Genomic DNA, 12,899 nt, shown 5'->3' on the forward strand with positions numbered 1-12,899 from the left:
GCCGATCCACAATCACATCCTATAGGATTTGGGCAAAAGAAGTATGGTAAGGCCGCAAGCATCCACGGACGGAGACAATATTCTGCAGCTTTCAGCGGTGCATACCAATACTGGTGGCATACAGTCTCGCACAATCATGAATTCAAAAGAGCGCCCGAAGTCAGCACCACGTCAGATCTCTTCCTTATCCTTAGGCGGTCCGCAAGGTTGGATCATTTTCTACCCCAGCGTCAGTCACACTAATCCTCACGACACGGCAAATATGGTCTCACAGAAACATACGTCAATAAATTGCACTCTAACACGTTCCTGTGGCTCATTAAGCGCGACGGAAAAGTGCTCCAGCATGGCTGGATGACCGATGTACGCCGCCAATGAATCCCTTTGTACGTTTGAAAGCCATTCGCTGCGCAGGATGTCAGTGAACCTCCTCCAACCAAAAACAAATTCAAGTGAATACAGTTGAGAAAAGAAATGTGAGCCATACTGTTTTGTAGTATCTGCGTGGCCAACGCCGACGTATCGGGTTTGTAATTGTTCAAGTTGCTGCTGAGCGCGTAGTTTATCAGCCTACGTACGTGGCTGTCAGTATCATTGTATTGAATGCTATCACGCCTATAGTATATGACAGGATGCTTACCATTGTATGGTCGTCGTGAAGTTTGAATGAAGGATGAACAAATTTGCTGTTAATATGGAAACACGTAGAAACTATGCGAGTGCTTAGAGTAACTAGGGTTTGGGCTCAGACGTTGAACCAGTCTGGCAGACTCTGATGGATCGCGACTACCTAGACCTATAGCACGAGAAGGTTAGGGTTATCCAATTTACCCGTCAGGAGTGCACACTTACTTGTATTAGGCGGCCGACCAGACATACAAAGTTAGCAAGAAATACAACAAAAATGTCTGGTGGTTACGCCCTGCCATGGGTCACAAGCAACAACGGCCAGCTCCAAGAAGCTGGCCTCTCATATGTATGTATATATTCATATACGTATACATAGACAAATAACAGGAACATAATGGTGATAGAGAAAATCCTAACACCGTTCCTTATCCCCCGTGCCCACAGTCGAGTACGCGTCCCCGGAACTGGTAGTGTCCAAGTGGCTTGGATCTCGCCATCCTTGGTTTACCCTTGCTCCAGGGCGAATGAGCGCACTCGAATTAGAGAGGATCTCAGTCCGTCAGGACTCCCCTCATGCCCCCAGATGAGAACGTATTGCCGGACCAGTTGTGCTACCGCGGCTTGGTTCTCACCGTAGTGGTCAGCTGGATCCAGGCTGTACTCGCCCACATTCGAGTACGCGTCCCCGAACTGGTAGTGTCCAAGTGGCTTGAATCTCGCCATCCTTGGACTCACCTTGTTCGAGGCGAATCAGCATATCGAATTAAAGAGGAGTCTGACAGGACTCCTCTTATCCCCCGTGCCCATACTTTATCCCCGTACCCACAGTCGAGTACGCATCGCCCAAACTGGCGAGCGGATCAGCGTACTCGTATTAAGGAGAGTCCTTGACTTAATACGAGTACGGAAGAGGACAAACTGCTAGAAATGGCAGTGTACCAAGTGGCTTGCCTCTGACCACTCAGACTCACCCCGGGTTCCATGCTGTCCTCTTGCCCACACTTGAGAACACTGTCCGTCTACATTAATGTTAGCCAAATGACCAGGTTGTAGGAATTCTGAAGTATACTCGCTCGTGGTGGAGAGGATCTCAGCCAGTTACAGGCTCCCCTCTTGGCTCTCCGCAGACTGCGTCGCTTGCCAGGCGACGTAGTTCTCGTTGTCAAGGTGAGAATCTTTCTCGTAAGACGATGACGAGGAAGGAGGGCAGCAGCAGCGGGGAAAGATGGCCATATTTACAACCAGACGAGAAGCACAGAAGCTGCCACCACGAGCATCCGATCTGGCCGACTCCAGAGTCTTGGCAATTCAAATTAATTTGTTGTCTACGGCGCGAATCCACGTCCGAGCGCAATCGTGTTACACTGAATTGGAGTACAGAGACGTCTTGCAGCCGGCAGTGTCGGATTCCTCATCCGCAATGAACGCGAGCACCCACTCATTATTGGCAAAACCCCCTAGAGAATCTGAGAAAGCGCTGTCTCCAGGATTCCATATCAGCTGGGCCACTTTCGCGAATTGTGGATGAGAGAGGGACGCGTTGTTGACGCGTCGCGGAAACGCTGCGACGGACGCGTCGGCGAGCGCGCAACAGCATCCAATCTGTGTAACTCCAGAGTCTTGGCAAGACAGTCATCGCGTCGAATGTGAAATATTAATTAATTGCATGACTTCTTTCTTGTTCGAATATGGCCGAAGCGACTATCAAACACTGACGTTTCCGCCCATTGCCGGTATCAGATGCATATGTGCAGAAACGACGCGTAGAGACTCATCGCTATCATCACAGCGGGGCTTGTGCCACAGATGACTTTTTAATTTGGTGTCCCTTTTCTATCTGGATTACACAAATCAAGGCATTGGTACTTTGGGCTTACTCGGCAAAATTAGCAATATTATTTTCACGCGTTCGGCCATTCGGCTGGCCGAACAGCGTAATTCATGCCGGAGTTAGGGCCGGATGCCCTACAATGTGCACCGAACTTTTGTGGCTTATTACGGCGCCACATTCGTGCTGTAGGTGATCGCGGCGCGCGCTTCGTAAGTTCATTGACGCGTTATGAGCCGCGCAACTGTTGTCATATATACGTGGACATTCAAGCACCTTGCGATTGACTGACATCTTCACCCATCGCCAGCATCAAATTCCCACTTTAGTAGAGTCCCAAATGGACGTATCAGACGGCCTATACGACCAGCTAGAGGTAATAGACGTGGACCCAACTGTCCGCGCACATGTCACCTCCTTGATTTCTGCACTAGGCGGTCCAGACCACTCGCTCCCAGACGACCCCTACGTCCTCGGCGACGACGCACTCGCGTGTTTAAAGGATCTCAAACGATGGCTGAAAGCGTATGACGAGAAGCTGAATCGCTTGGAAGTCGCACGGACAATTGCCGAGACGAGCTTAGTCACTGAGGATTTATTGCACATTTTGACTAATACGACGAATGAGTTTCGGATCGCGTTAGCATGTGGTGAGTGCCTTTGTTAATACTATGATTTATATCTTTGCTAACAGGATGGTGTAGTTGAACTTTTGGTGCCGTTGACGTGGCCGCTACAATTGAGAGGTCCACGGAATACAATGGCGACGAATAAACACAAACCGCACGTCGAACGGGCACAGAGGTTATACAAGCACTCGATAATAAGCCATCCAAGCCAGAAAGTTCTGCAGGCGGTAGCATGTATCGCATTGCCGTCCATCGCTCTGACCCACCGCGAACGCACCCCGAGAGATGAAGGCATCATTCGTCTCGTGCTATATTTTTTCCGCAACATCGCGATGATCGAGAGCTCCTCGGACTCAGTTATAGACGATGGCCTTACATCAACAATTCTAGAGTTTGCGCGGCAAAGTATTTTTGATTTAGTAATTGCCCTCGGATCAGGTGTTTCGGATGCGTTACGAGTGCTTGATTTGCAACTTCTGGAACTCGTGTTCCATATCGTTAAGGGCGTAGATCCGGACACCTTGCATTCCATACCATCGGTATCCTTCATTACGGCACACACACAGTCGGCGCATTCGTGGCTCAGATTGGAAAATGGGAGCGAATTGAAACCAAAGATCGCGACTACACGACATAATCGATTCGGCACCATGACGTCTTTAGTCGTGGCTGTATGTAGATCCAATTACAAATAGGAAACGTACTGATGGGGTTAGGATAAAACCCGGTTGACAGTTTCCGGACAGCAAGCGCTTGAAGATTCAGGTTCGGCAATTGACAAGATTGATGCCTTAAAGAAATGGAGAAGACCTCAGGGCGGGTTTCGAAGACCGGTAGGTTATCGCGTATCTTTTGAACGAAGTCGGGCTGACTATCGCAGAACGATGACCTAGAGAAACCGACGTTAATATCTGGCGAAGCGCAGAATGCGCTAGCAAAGTTTGTGGATGAATTCTTAGATTCTGCGTTTAACCGTGCGTACAATATTATTAGCGCGTTTGGTTCGCAATTGACAGCATGTAGCCCTATTTATCAGCATCCGAAAAGAAATCGAGCGAGAATCCAGTCGTGTAGAGGATTGCCACGAAGAACAATTCCTGTATTTGGTGTCCTGGTTCCTCTCCGCTGAACTCGCAAGGCAACGCGCAACACCCAATGCCGACCACGGATTCGCCCTCGTCGCCGGAGTACTAGATCAACAATCTCTGGTCATCGTTACAAAGATTCTCCGCGCCGCCGTCGATAACAAGCACATGCGCAAACTCGGATACGCGATGCACTGCTTCAAACAAATCATACTAATCACCTCCGAAATGTCAGCCAGCGACGTCGAAACTGACCAGGAAATCGCTGTGAATATGATTTCGCGACTGTTTTATGAAGAGGCGACGTTGGATTTGTTGGCATCGTTGCCGAATGTCTTGCATGGCGCTTCCGTCCCATTAATGGCGGCTTGTTGCGATTTAGTGTACATGGTCCTCAAAATCCTCGAGTCATATTCTAAACAAAACACTCATCTTTACATTCGCGGCAGAAGACAGAGGGCGCGAAGGTCAAAGGGTTCCAACTCACCAGGCGAAGCCAACGACAAAGGCTATACCATGCTCTCATCTGATGAAGACGACAGCTTAGCACAGCAAAAATCCAGTGAACGCGCCTTTGAATTCGCGCGATTTGAACGGAAATTCTTCACGCAGAACTGCATAGACATGTTTCGCTCTGTACTCGTGACGCACGCCGACCTATCTGACCAGCAAATCAAACGCATCATCTCATTTTTCCACCGTATCTTTTTCAAACGCGAAGAAGAACCACTATTATACAGACTGGATTTCATGCTTGTTCTGCACCGACTTTTGGATCCCCGAAAAGGCATCAGCTTGGCAAAGACGGCAAGGAAGGACGTGGAGCTGTTCATGAAGCATTATGTCCGGAGGTTGGCGAAGGCGCTTCTGGAGAGACCGGTGTTGTACGTAGAGCTACTGTTTACAAAAATGCCGGATACGTTATTCTTTATAAAGCACGGGTACGATGAGGAGAAGCAGCCGAAGCGGAAGCGTGAGTACAAGACGAAAACGGACGTGGACAATACGAATCAAGAAAGTGGGAGTGAGGACGGTGATGCAGATGATGCTATGAGTATTATTGATGATGAGTCTTACAACGATGTTGAGGGCGAAAGTATTGATGCAGGCGAATTCGTCAAGATTCGCACTAACCACGGTACCAAACGACAACAACCGGCCGAACATGCCACAAGCAATTCCTCAAGGAAATCAAAAAAGGTCAGTACGCATAACTTTGCCCCAATATCATTTCACATGCTAACACAACCTAGAAACGCACGAAGAAATCACGAGAGGAACCGGGACAAAAGTTACACCTTGCGAGTCGAGCAAAGGCGCCAAAGATCTACTTGTCCAAGGAATATATTACAGATAGTGATGTTGATGACGAAGAAGTCGGCGTGCTTCTGCGTGATCCGGAAAACGATGTTGAGGATGATGAGCTTGCGGGGATGCTTGGTGAAGGTACAATAGCAAAGAGCGGAGAGGAGCGTCTGGAGGACGAATCTGCCGAGGATAATGATGAAAATCGGTCCGATCTTGAGGGTGGCGATAGAGAATCTGACAGATGTGAAGCGACCGTGGCGGTAGCAGAAGCCGCATGTCAGTCACAGAGTAGACAACGATGAACAATGAATAACAGAGAGGATAACACAGCCAAACACCACGGAAATATTTGGGCAGGAAATGCAAGTCACCTCTCAAATCCTCGGAGTTCGATGAGAACAGGAGAGCGCCTGCCGATAGTGCCGTGAAAGCTTAGCTTACATGGACGTGTAATTTTGTATACGTATCATGTCATCATTGAACATGGCTGGGGCTCTGGTGAAACCCGAATAATCCCTAACCCACAATGGGCCTTTCCACCACGGCGCCTACTGCGCATTTAACCATTACAGTATTACATGGCATGCCAAGCTGCTTCGCGAATTTTTACAGAATATTCAAAATGCAGGCCGAAAATCAAGTCAAACAGGAAGAAAGCTCTCCAGCATACACCGTCTACCTCCGTTTCCCGTTCCCGAGAAACGGGTTCCCTGAGCCACACGCGGTGAGTCGGATCAATGCGCGCGTTCGGCATCGGCTAGAGCATTTGCGCGCTATGGGAGGATTGAGCTAACTGAAACGACTTAGATTGAATGGAATCAGGATAAAGAAAATGAATTATGGAGCGTCCTTTCCAGGGCACATAAGCGGACTGAAATAAAATGTAAGTCCTACATCTTGCTAGGGAGTCACATTGACTAACTTGTCACAGGGCCACAATTGTACGTCTGGAAATTCCCTACCGCTCCCGATGGCTTCTAACTTCTGATGCGTCTATTGAGCAGAGCCGAGTATTTCGATGTCTCAATTCCGTTCTTGCTTCAGCAAGCTGCGTGGCTGTACGAACGCGAACTGCAACAAGTACGCGAAGAAATGCAGCGTGTTACCTCTCAAAGCGGTCTGTCCTCTGTCTTCTTTCTTTTTCGCTGCTTCTGGAGGAGTTTGAGTGTGGTTGGTGCTGATGCTGTGTAGCCGTATTGTCAGACGCGACGCCATTACAATCCAGCCGCAGTTTCACACCCGCCGACCGCCGTGCGTCCCGTATGAAATCGCCAGGCCATACCCCTCCGTATTCTACGCTGCCTCGCTCTAACAACCCAGATCTTGCCGCGTCCACGCTCAATTTTCGCACACGGTTACAACAGCACGGGGACGGCGGATCAGACGATTCACTCTCTACGTCATCCCAATACTCCGGCGACAATCATGAACAAGACGATGACCATACGTTCGTCCCGTTATTTTCCAACGAAGAACATAATCCCCCAACCCCAGCAAGTCTGAAATCCTCATTCGCGCGCACGGGATTCAGAACGCAAACCGCGCGACTTCCCGCCGTGGTGGAACGACCAGCGCATGCGAATACGACTGCAGTGGCTCCGACCCGGGGATCGAAACCTAACAGTACCGGAAGTTCGTTTAGTGATATATCTGGTTCGTCTTATTCCATATTGCCATTTATTGGGTATTTGGGTATAAATTTTGTGCACATGGAGCTAATGAGGTAGATGCGAGTATAAGTCGGTCCGCACTTGAGGAGGCACTATTAAGTGACTTAAAAAACGGTGGTGGGATGTCGAGTCGGATCTCGACCATATCCGGGGCTTTGAGGAGCAAATATTTCGATAGATAGCCGATACTAGACGGCGACACTGGGGAATTATGTACCAGGCTTTAAATTTAAGGGCAAAGGTCCAAAATACCACTGAAACTTTTTGAAATGCCCAAAATACCACTGCCCGCCGTACCCAAGGTACCCACCCAATTTTCCGCGGCCCTTCCAGTACACCTCGAGGCAGCTTACCCTGAATAACTCTAAACTTGAATGCTCCCTCGACGCGTCTCGCGTCTTCTACCAAAAGCCTTCTGCTTCTTTGGACGCGTCCGACGACAGAACAGCATCAACCATGCCTCCTCAAATTGGAGACAAGTTCCCTGACAAAACTGGCTTTTATGTTTGCTATGAAAGATATCGCCATCAAGGAAGGGTACCAGTACAACAGCCCTTGTTCTGATAGAGCTCGCGTACGCTTGGTCTGTAAAGATGCGTCATGCGGGTGGAAGCTCCACTCCAGACGAGCTTAATATTTCAGATCACGAGAGTTCATGGTACACACAGTTGTACACCCGCTGTTCAGAAGAATAAGCACGTTGACAAGAGTTAGGCTGCTACGGCATATTCTTCGGCCATTGATAACAAGAGTGATTACAGGCCAAAACTCTTGAAAGTGGATGTTCACACAGACCATAAAGTCCAGGTCAACTATAAATTGGCATTGCGCGAGCATTGGGCGGACAGCTACGTCCCAGGCAATCGTCTGGGACATCGCACGTCGAATGTGGCAGAGAGCTTCAACAGTTAGGATCTTGGAGGCTCGTTCATTGCCAGTTCACGCTATGATGGAACGCATTCGCTTGCAGTCACGCCGTTGGTGCAGATATACGTGCAAGCCGCGCAGATACCTTGGGTACGGCGGGCAGTGGTATTTTGGGCATTTCAAAAAGTTTCAGTGGTATTTTGGACCTTTGCCCTAAATTCAATCGTAGGTAGAATTACATCAATTTATACACAAACCAAACATTTACAACCCAATCACATAGGATGACCAACCTATTAGTACACAAGCCTTTGAAGACCTACAAATGTTTAACCGGCTCGTAATCAGGCGGCAATCCGTGCCGAACAATCCTCCCTTTCTCATCAAAATGCGAACCCTTATCAGAGATCCCAATCACGGACACCGTATTGTCAATCTCCGTCTTCGACCACCCGTACGGATCCCGAGGAATCCACAGGAAGGGTGCAACGGCAGTGACCGTAGGCGAATCGTAGGCCGAGCGCTCTTCCTCGACCGAATATTCTGGGACGGGCCAGTCCGGCACCATAGTATGCTTCATCTCGAGGTAGGACGAGTAGATGTCCGGGCGGAGGAAGCGAAAGATTGGTTTTGCGTACATTGCCTTTTTCCTGTTTGCTTCATACACGGCAGGCGCTTTGACGTCGTTGTTGTGCGTAGTTGATTTCTCAGTCAACGTTGGCGTCGTGTCTTCATTGACGGGGGAGGAGCGGCCGACGGGCGTGGAACGGCCGACAGGGGTGGAGCGGTCGACGCCAAGGGCATGGGCGCGTTCCATCTCGATCGATTTCGGCAAGACGTCGATGAGGGGGACTATCGCGGTCTGAAGCGAGATCTGGAAGAAAGCGGTGAAGATGAGCATGATCGCAGTGAGAACAATGCAAGCCCAGTTCTTGCCGACCGCGAACAAACCGAGCAAGCAGACGAGCGCGAGGTATAAGCCGGTGAATGTCTGCCAGAGAGCGCGCGGATACGAGAGACCGGTGAGATCGAGGGGCGGCTGGTAGACGTACATCAAGTTGTACAAGTACGCGACGTACAAAATCGCAAAGCCAACGCCAGAGAAGAGTAATATTATGGGCGAGATGATTGAGTATGTGATCGCGATGACTGCCAAGTTGGTATATACTGGGAAGAGGGTACCCCAGCCGATGGCTGACAAGCCTGACCAACGCTTGTACATCTTGCGAGGGGTGTTGTCGAGAAAGGACATTATGCGGGAGAGAATGAGGCCCCCGATCTGCAAGAAGAGACCACCACCGATGCTGAGACCTTGGAGGATCAAGTATGAGATGTAGAAGTTACTGGATTTTGGCAAGTTGTTTGCAAGCAAGCTCATAGCAGAGGTCGGGTCATTGATGATCTGCGTGACAACAGACGAGGCAGACGAAGCGAGAGTCGTGACAAGAAACACCTGGACGACCTGGAACCCAAAGTACGAGTTCTGGACATGGAGCTCGACCAGAGAGTGCGACGGCACACCAGCTAGACGGGCCATGAGGCGCAAGATGACGGGCAGCAAAGCCATCAGCGCAAAAAGCATAATCGTGGGCAAGATCGCCGTGATAATACCGAACAAGAACGGAGGCAAGTTCAAGATGAAGCGCAAGAAAGTGACCCGGTCAGTGATGTAGGTGATGTTGGAGATCGCACCAACGACAGCGACAGGAATAGCCCAGAAGACGATGAGTGCGATAATGAACGCGGCCGTGGCGTACTTGCGGATCAAACGCTCCCACCACAGCAATCGCAAGTTTGGCCAGATAATATCATCGGGACGCAGACCGATATAACGAGGAGCCATGTGCAGCGGCATATGATGGGCTACCAACTGGTAAGCGTCGAAAGCAGCCTCTGGCGTGTTGAATTCGATAAAGGCCGAGTTGAGCCTCTTGGCGGACATGTAATCGTCCTGCATTCGCTTGACCTCGGGGTCGAGCTCTGCGAGCTCGCTGCGGTTGTACTGGATCGTGTCGACCTTCTTGCCGATGATCGGCTTGAGTCTCCGCGTCGGTCGCTTCTTCTCTGGAACATAAGTGTCGATCGTGCCACCCTGTTCGACGGTCGTGTCCGCCCCGACCTTCTTGTCGGCCTTGAGCCTTTTCTTTACGGCTGTCTTGAGCAGCTTGACTTCGGCAACCTCGAGTTGGAGCGCGAGCTTGTCACGTTTGTCGACTTTGTCGGCAAGAGCCTTGTGATTGCGGTTAATCCAGACATTGCGCGCCTCGGGAAAGAGGCTGAGCAGAGTTCGCTCGTTCAAGTAACTATCGGGGACGGTCTGGAATAGCACGGTCCGGAAGGAGACGCGGTTCCAGTACTGGGGCGAGGTCAAGACAGCCTGTCTGACAGAGATGAAGTAGATGAACTCGCGGTAGATGGCGAACAGGATGAAGCCAAAGAAGAACCAGCACAAGAAGACATGGGCGTAGTATCGGTCCTGGTTCGCGATATTTGCGAACGAGAGCAGATCGAAACCAGACTGGCCGCCGCCGCCAGTCGCGTTGACGGGCAGTAAGATGGGCCAGAGCATGATAATGCCGACGAAGGAAATAAAGACGACGAACTTTAGATAGCGCAGGAAGAAGTATCCGTCCAGACCTGTCTGGCGCAGGACGTAGATGTCTGGCTTCAAGACCAACGCCTTGAGCCAGGCAAGATAGCCTGGCGGCAGAGGCTCGGTCCGCTCACTGGGAATGTTAGCTCGCGACGAGGTGTGTGGTTACGCAAACAGCGCGCATGACTGTCACGTATATAGAATAACCTAAACGGCGAACCAACACTTACTTTTCAGGAATAGACTCAAGGAAAGTCTTAGGCTGGTAGATTCGCTTGTCTTTTGGACGGAGGAGGAGAAAGCCGGATATGAACGCAACGAAGATGATGCCGTTGAAGACGATGGCGCTTACAACGGCAGACGTGGAGGACGACCGGGCCATTGTGCCTGCTGTTTTGTTTTGTCTGCACAGAAGCCGACGTGCTTTTCGGGCTTGCGGCCGCGGGGGGGTGGGAAGTAGATAAACTGTCGCGACGCGACCGATTGCGGATCAATGCGTCGTTATCCTGGGGCCCATAACGCAGACATCGCCGAGGCACACATGGACTTCCGGTCTAAACCGAAAATAGACTAGCTGCGATTGCCGCCGCGGCGAGTTGTCCACAAGTAGTCAGGGCCCAAACCTTAGTGCTTGCAACTATGTCGGGTCAGGGTTATTTGCTGTAGCAGGCACCCCAGAACTGCGATACTAACCGTATAAGGCACGGTGCGATCTGCAGCCTAGGTCTATGCTAGCCACATTTGGCCGCCGCTGTGCGGCGCGATGACGCCGTTTTGTCTTGGCGCCAGATCAGCAAACTCGCACGCGCTTCTCGAACGCTCGCGCCAGATTCTAGATGATTTTTGTCTGCCCTTGCCGTACGGACGGACACATACGGATCCAACTATCGAAGTTCCTGTCACCCGAAGCTGCATCTATCTCCAAAAAAGAGTTGCTCCTGACAGACCGGCACAGCTTTACACTATATTGTGCAAATCTCAGGCCGGGAAATGAAGTACGCATACACACCTAGTGCAAAGCTAATAGTACCACAATATTGGCTTGTATACGGCAGCACAATCGCAAATCCTGTCTTCGAATAATTTGGTGTATATTCGGCAGATAAACGTGGTCCCTGACTAGTTTCTTTCCGGTGTTTCTGCCTTGAGCTGCTCACTAGTTCTCATTATTGTAACCACAGATCGGCCAATGCCGCTGTGGCAGTGCACCAGCGATCATGAAACACAAGCTCTACATCCTTGATTGATTCAAGGGTCTTGTACCCTGGCCCGCAATCATGTCACTCACTCCTCCGATTCAATTCCATTCTAGACAAACTAACCCAAGAGCACCGCACACGTCCATCCGGGCAACGAAACCACTTAGTCACTCCGTAGCGTACATGCATAGGACTACATCATGTGCCCGCCGCGGTGCTGCTCACAGTCAACGTACGTACTGGAGCGGTTGGAGGGTCATGATTGCCCGGTCGATTACGCAGCCGGCACAAGACGACACGCACGCGATGCAATTTAATACATTATTATTGTTCGTACGGCTCCTACCGAAAATCCTCTCCACGCTCAATAATGACCCACCAATTATCCCGCTCATAGCCTCCCTCGACGACTCTGCCGCCCGCTAGCGCAGCATCAGACTCAATCTCGCCCCTTTTATATAAATGATAATACCGCTCCACCACCGTCCGCATGCCATCTTTCTCCGTAACCCAGGGAACCATGACGTCCTGTGCGTGCCCTTCATCCCACCCCCGCCTCGAGTTCTTTTGTTCCAATGCCCAGACGTAGACTAACGCTGTCCCGCCGGGTCGCAGTGCGCGTAAAATACTCTTCACAGCCTCGACCCGCCGTCCTGGTGTCGCGAAATGGTGTACGACGGCAATCGATATTGCGAAATCAAACCGCGAATCCACAAATGGCGCATCAATCCCGTCGGCAACACCCACATCCGCAAACCTGCTCTTCCCCACCGCCTTCTCCGAGCACGCCAGATCCACAAGTTTGCTAGATCTATCGCTGCCGAGTATGTAAACCTCCGGATTCACCGACAGGTACTTTCCGTTTCCACATCCAATATCAAGACCTATTGAACCCGGTCGGCGGGACTCGAGATAGTGCTGCACTATAGGCCATGGTTTGTAACGCGTTTGCGAGAAATGCGGCGCGATTTGGTCGTAGATTGCATGAACGTGTGTGCGCTCGACATTGAGTGGGTCGGCTGGGCCAGGAGCTGTTGATTGCGATTGTAGCGGCATTATTGGCAAAAAATTGCGAAACAAAAAAAATGAG

General features: G+C 50.6%; 6 protein-coding genes across 6 annotated transcripts; 2 read left to right on the forward strand and 4 right to left on the reverse strand.

Moving 5' to 3' along the window:
- Positions 1 to 171: 171 nt before the first annotated feature.
- Positions 172 to 643, reverse strand: POJ06DRAFT_265725 (splicing factor 3B, subunit 5; the record flags this gene model as incomplete). Its single annotated transcript, XM_056189103.1, has 4 exons — positions 172 to 219; positions 283 to 406; positions 461 to 570; positions 641 to 643. 4 exons carry the CDS (start codon positions 641 to 643, stop codon positions 172 to 174), a joined length of 285 nt encoding a protein of 94 aa, XP_056046314.1.
- Positions 644 to 1,261: 618 nt separating this feature from the next.
- Positions 1,262 to 1,890, reverse strand: POJ06DRAFT_245909 (uncharacterized protein). The gene is made up of 5 exons (XM_056186711.1): positions 1,820 to 1,890; positions 1,700 to 1,785; positions 1,531 to 1,641; positions 1,425 to 1,506; positions 1,262 to 1,394 (listed from the first exon to the last, which is right to left on the reverse strand). The coding sequence occupies exons 1-3, from the start codon at positions 1,861 to 1,863 to the stop codon at positions 1,598 to 1,600; spliced, it is 174 nt and encodes a 57-aa protein (XP_056046315.1). The 5' UTR covers positions 1,864 to 1,890; the 3' UTR covers positions 1,262 to 1,394; positions 1,425 to 1,506; positions 1,531 to 1,597.
- Positions 1,891 to 2,569: 679 nt separating this feature from the next.
- On the forward strand, positions 2,570 to 6,053 carry POJ06DRAFT_245920 (timeless protein-domain-containing protein). Its single transcript, XM_056186712.1, has 5 exons — positions 2,570 to 3,108; positions 3,163 to 3,758; positions 3,804 to 3,920; positions 3,968 to 4,061; positions 4,111 to 6,053. The coding sequence occupies exons 1-5, from the start codon at positions 2,799 to 2,801 to the stop codon at positions 5,625 to 5,627; spliced, it is 2,634 nt and encodes an 877-aa protein (XP_056046316.1). The 5' UTR covers positions 2,570 to 2,798; the 3' UTR covers positions 5,628 to 6,053.
- POJ06DRAFT_245936 (uncharacterized protein) lies at positions 6,054 to 7,410 on the forward strand. Its single transcript, XM_056186713.1, has 5 exons — positions 6,054 to 6,204; positions 6,288 to 6,363; positions 6,412 to 6,421; positions 6,485 to 6,597; positions 6,672 to 7,410. The coding sequence occupies exons 1-5, from the start codon at positions 6,064 to 6,066 to the stop codon at positions 7,205 to 7,207; spliced, it is 876 nt and encodes a 291-aa protein (XP_056046317.1). The 5' UTR covers positions 6,054 to 6,063; the 3' UTR covers positions 7,208 to 7,410.
- An 828-nt stretch (positions 7,411 to 8,238) lies between these two features.
- POJ06DRAFT_245941 (uncharacterized protein) lies at positions 8,239 to 11,049 on the reverse strand. Its single transcript, XM_056186714.1, has 2 exons — positions 10,841 to 11,049; positions 8,239 to 10,743 (listed from the first exon to the last, which is right to left on the reverse strand). The coding sequence occupies exons 1-2, from the start codon at positions 10,990 to 10,992 to the stop codon at positions 8,337 to 8,339; spliced, it is 2,559 nt and encodes an 852-aa protein (XP_056046318.1). The 5' UTR covers positions 10,993 to 11,049; the 3' UTR covers positions 8,239 to 8,336.
- Positions 11,050 to 11,790: 741 nt separating this feature from the next.
- On the reverse strand, positions 11,791 to 12,881 carry POJ06DRAFT_288015 (S-adenosyl-L-methionine-dependent methyltransferase). The gene has a single exon (XM_056190281.1). It carries the CDS (start codon positions 12,863 to 12,865, stop codon positions 12,152 to 12,154), a length of 714 nt encoding a protein of 237 aa, XP_056046319.1. The 5' UTR covers positions 12,866 to 12,881; the 3' UTR covers positions 11,791 to 12,151.
- Positions 12,882 to 12,899: the final 18 nt, after the last annotated feature.

This window comes from Lipomyces tetrasporus (assembly GCF_029532465.1).
Source record: "Lipomyces tetrasporus strain NRRL Y-64009 chromosome Unknown POJ06scaffold_2, whole genome shotgun sequence".
NCBI classification, from domain to species: Eukaryota; Fungi; Ascomycota; class Lipomycetes; order Lipomycetales; family Lipomycetaceae; genus Lipomyces; species Lipomyces tetrasporus.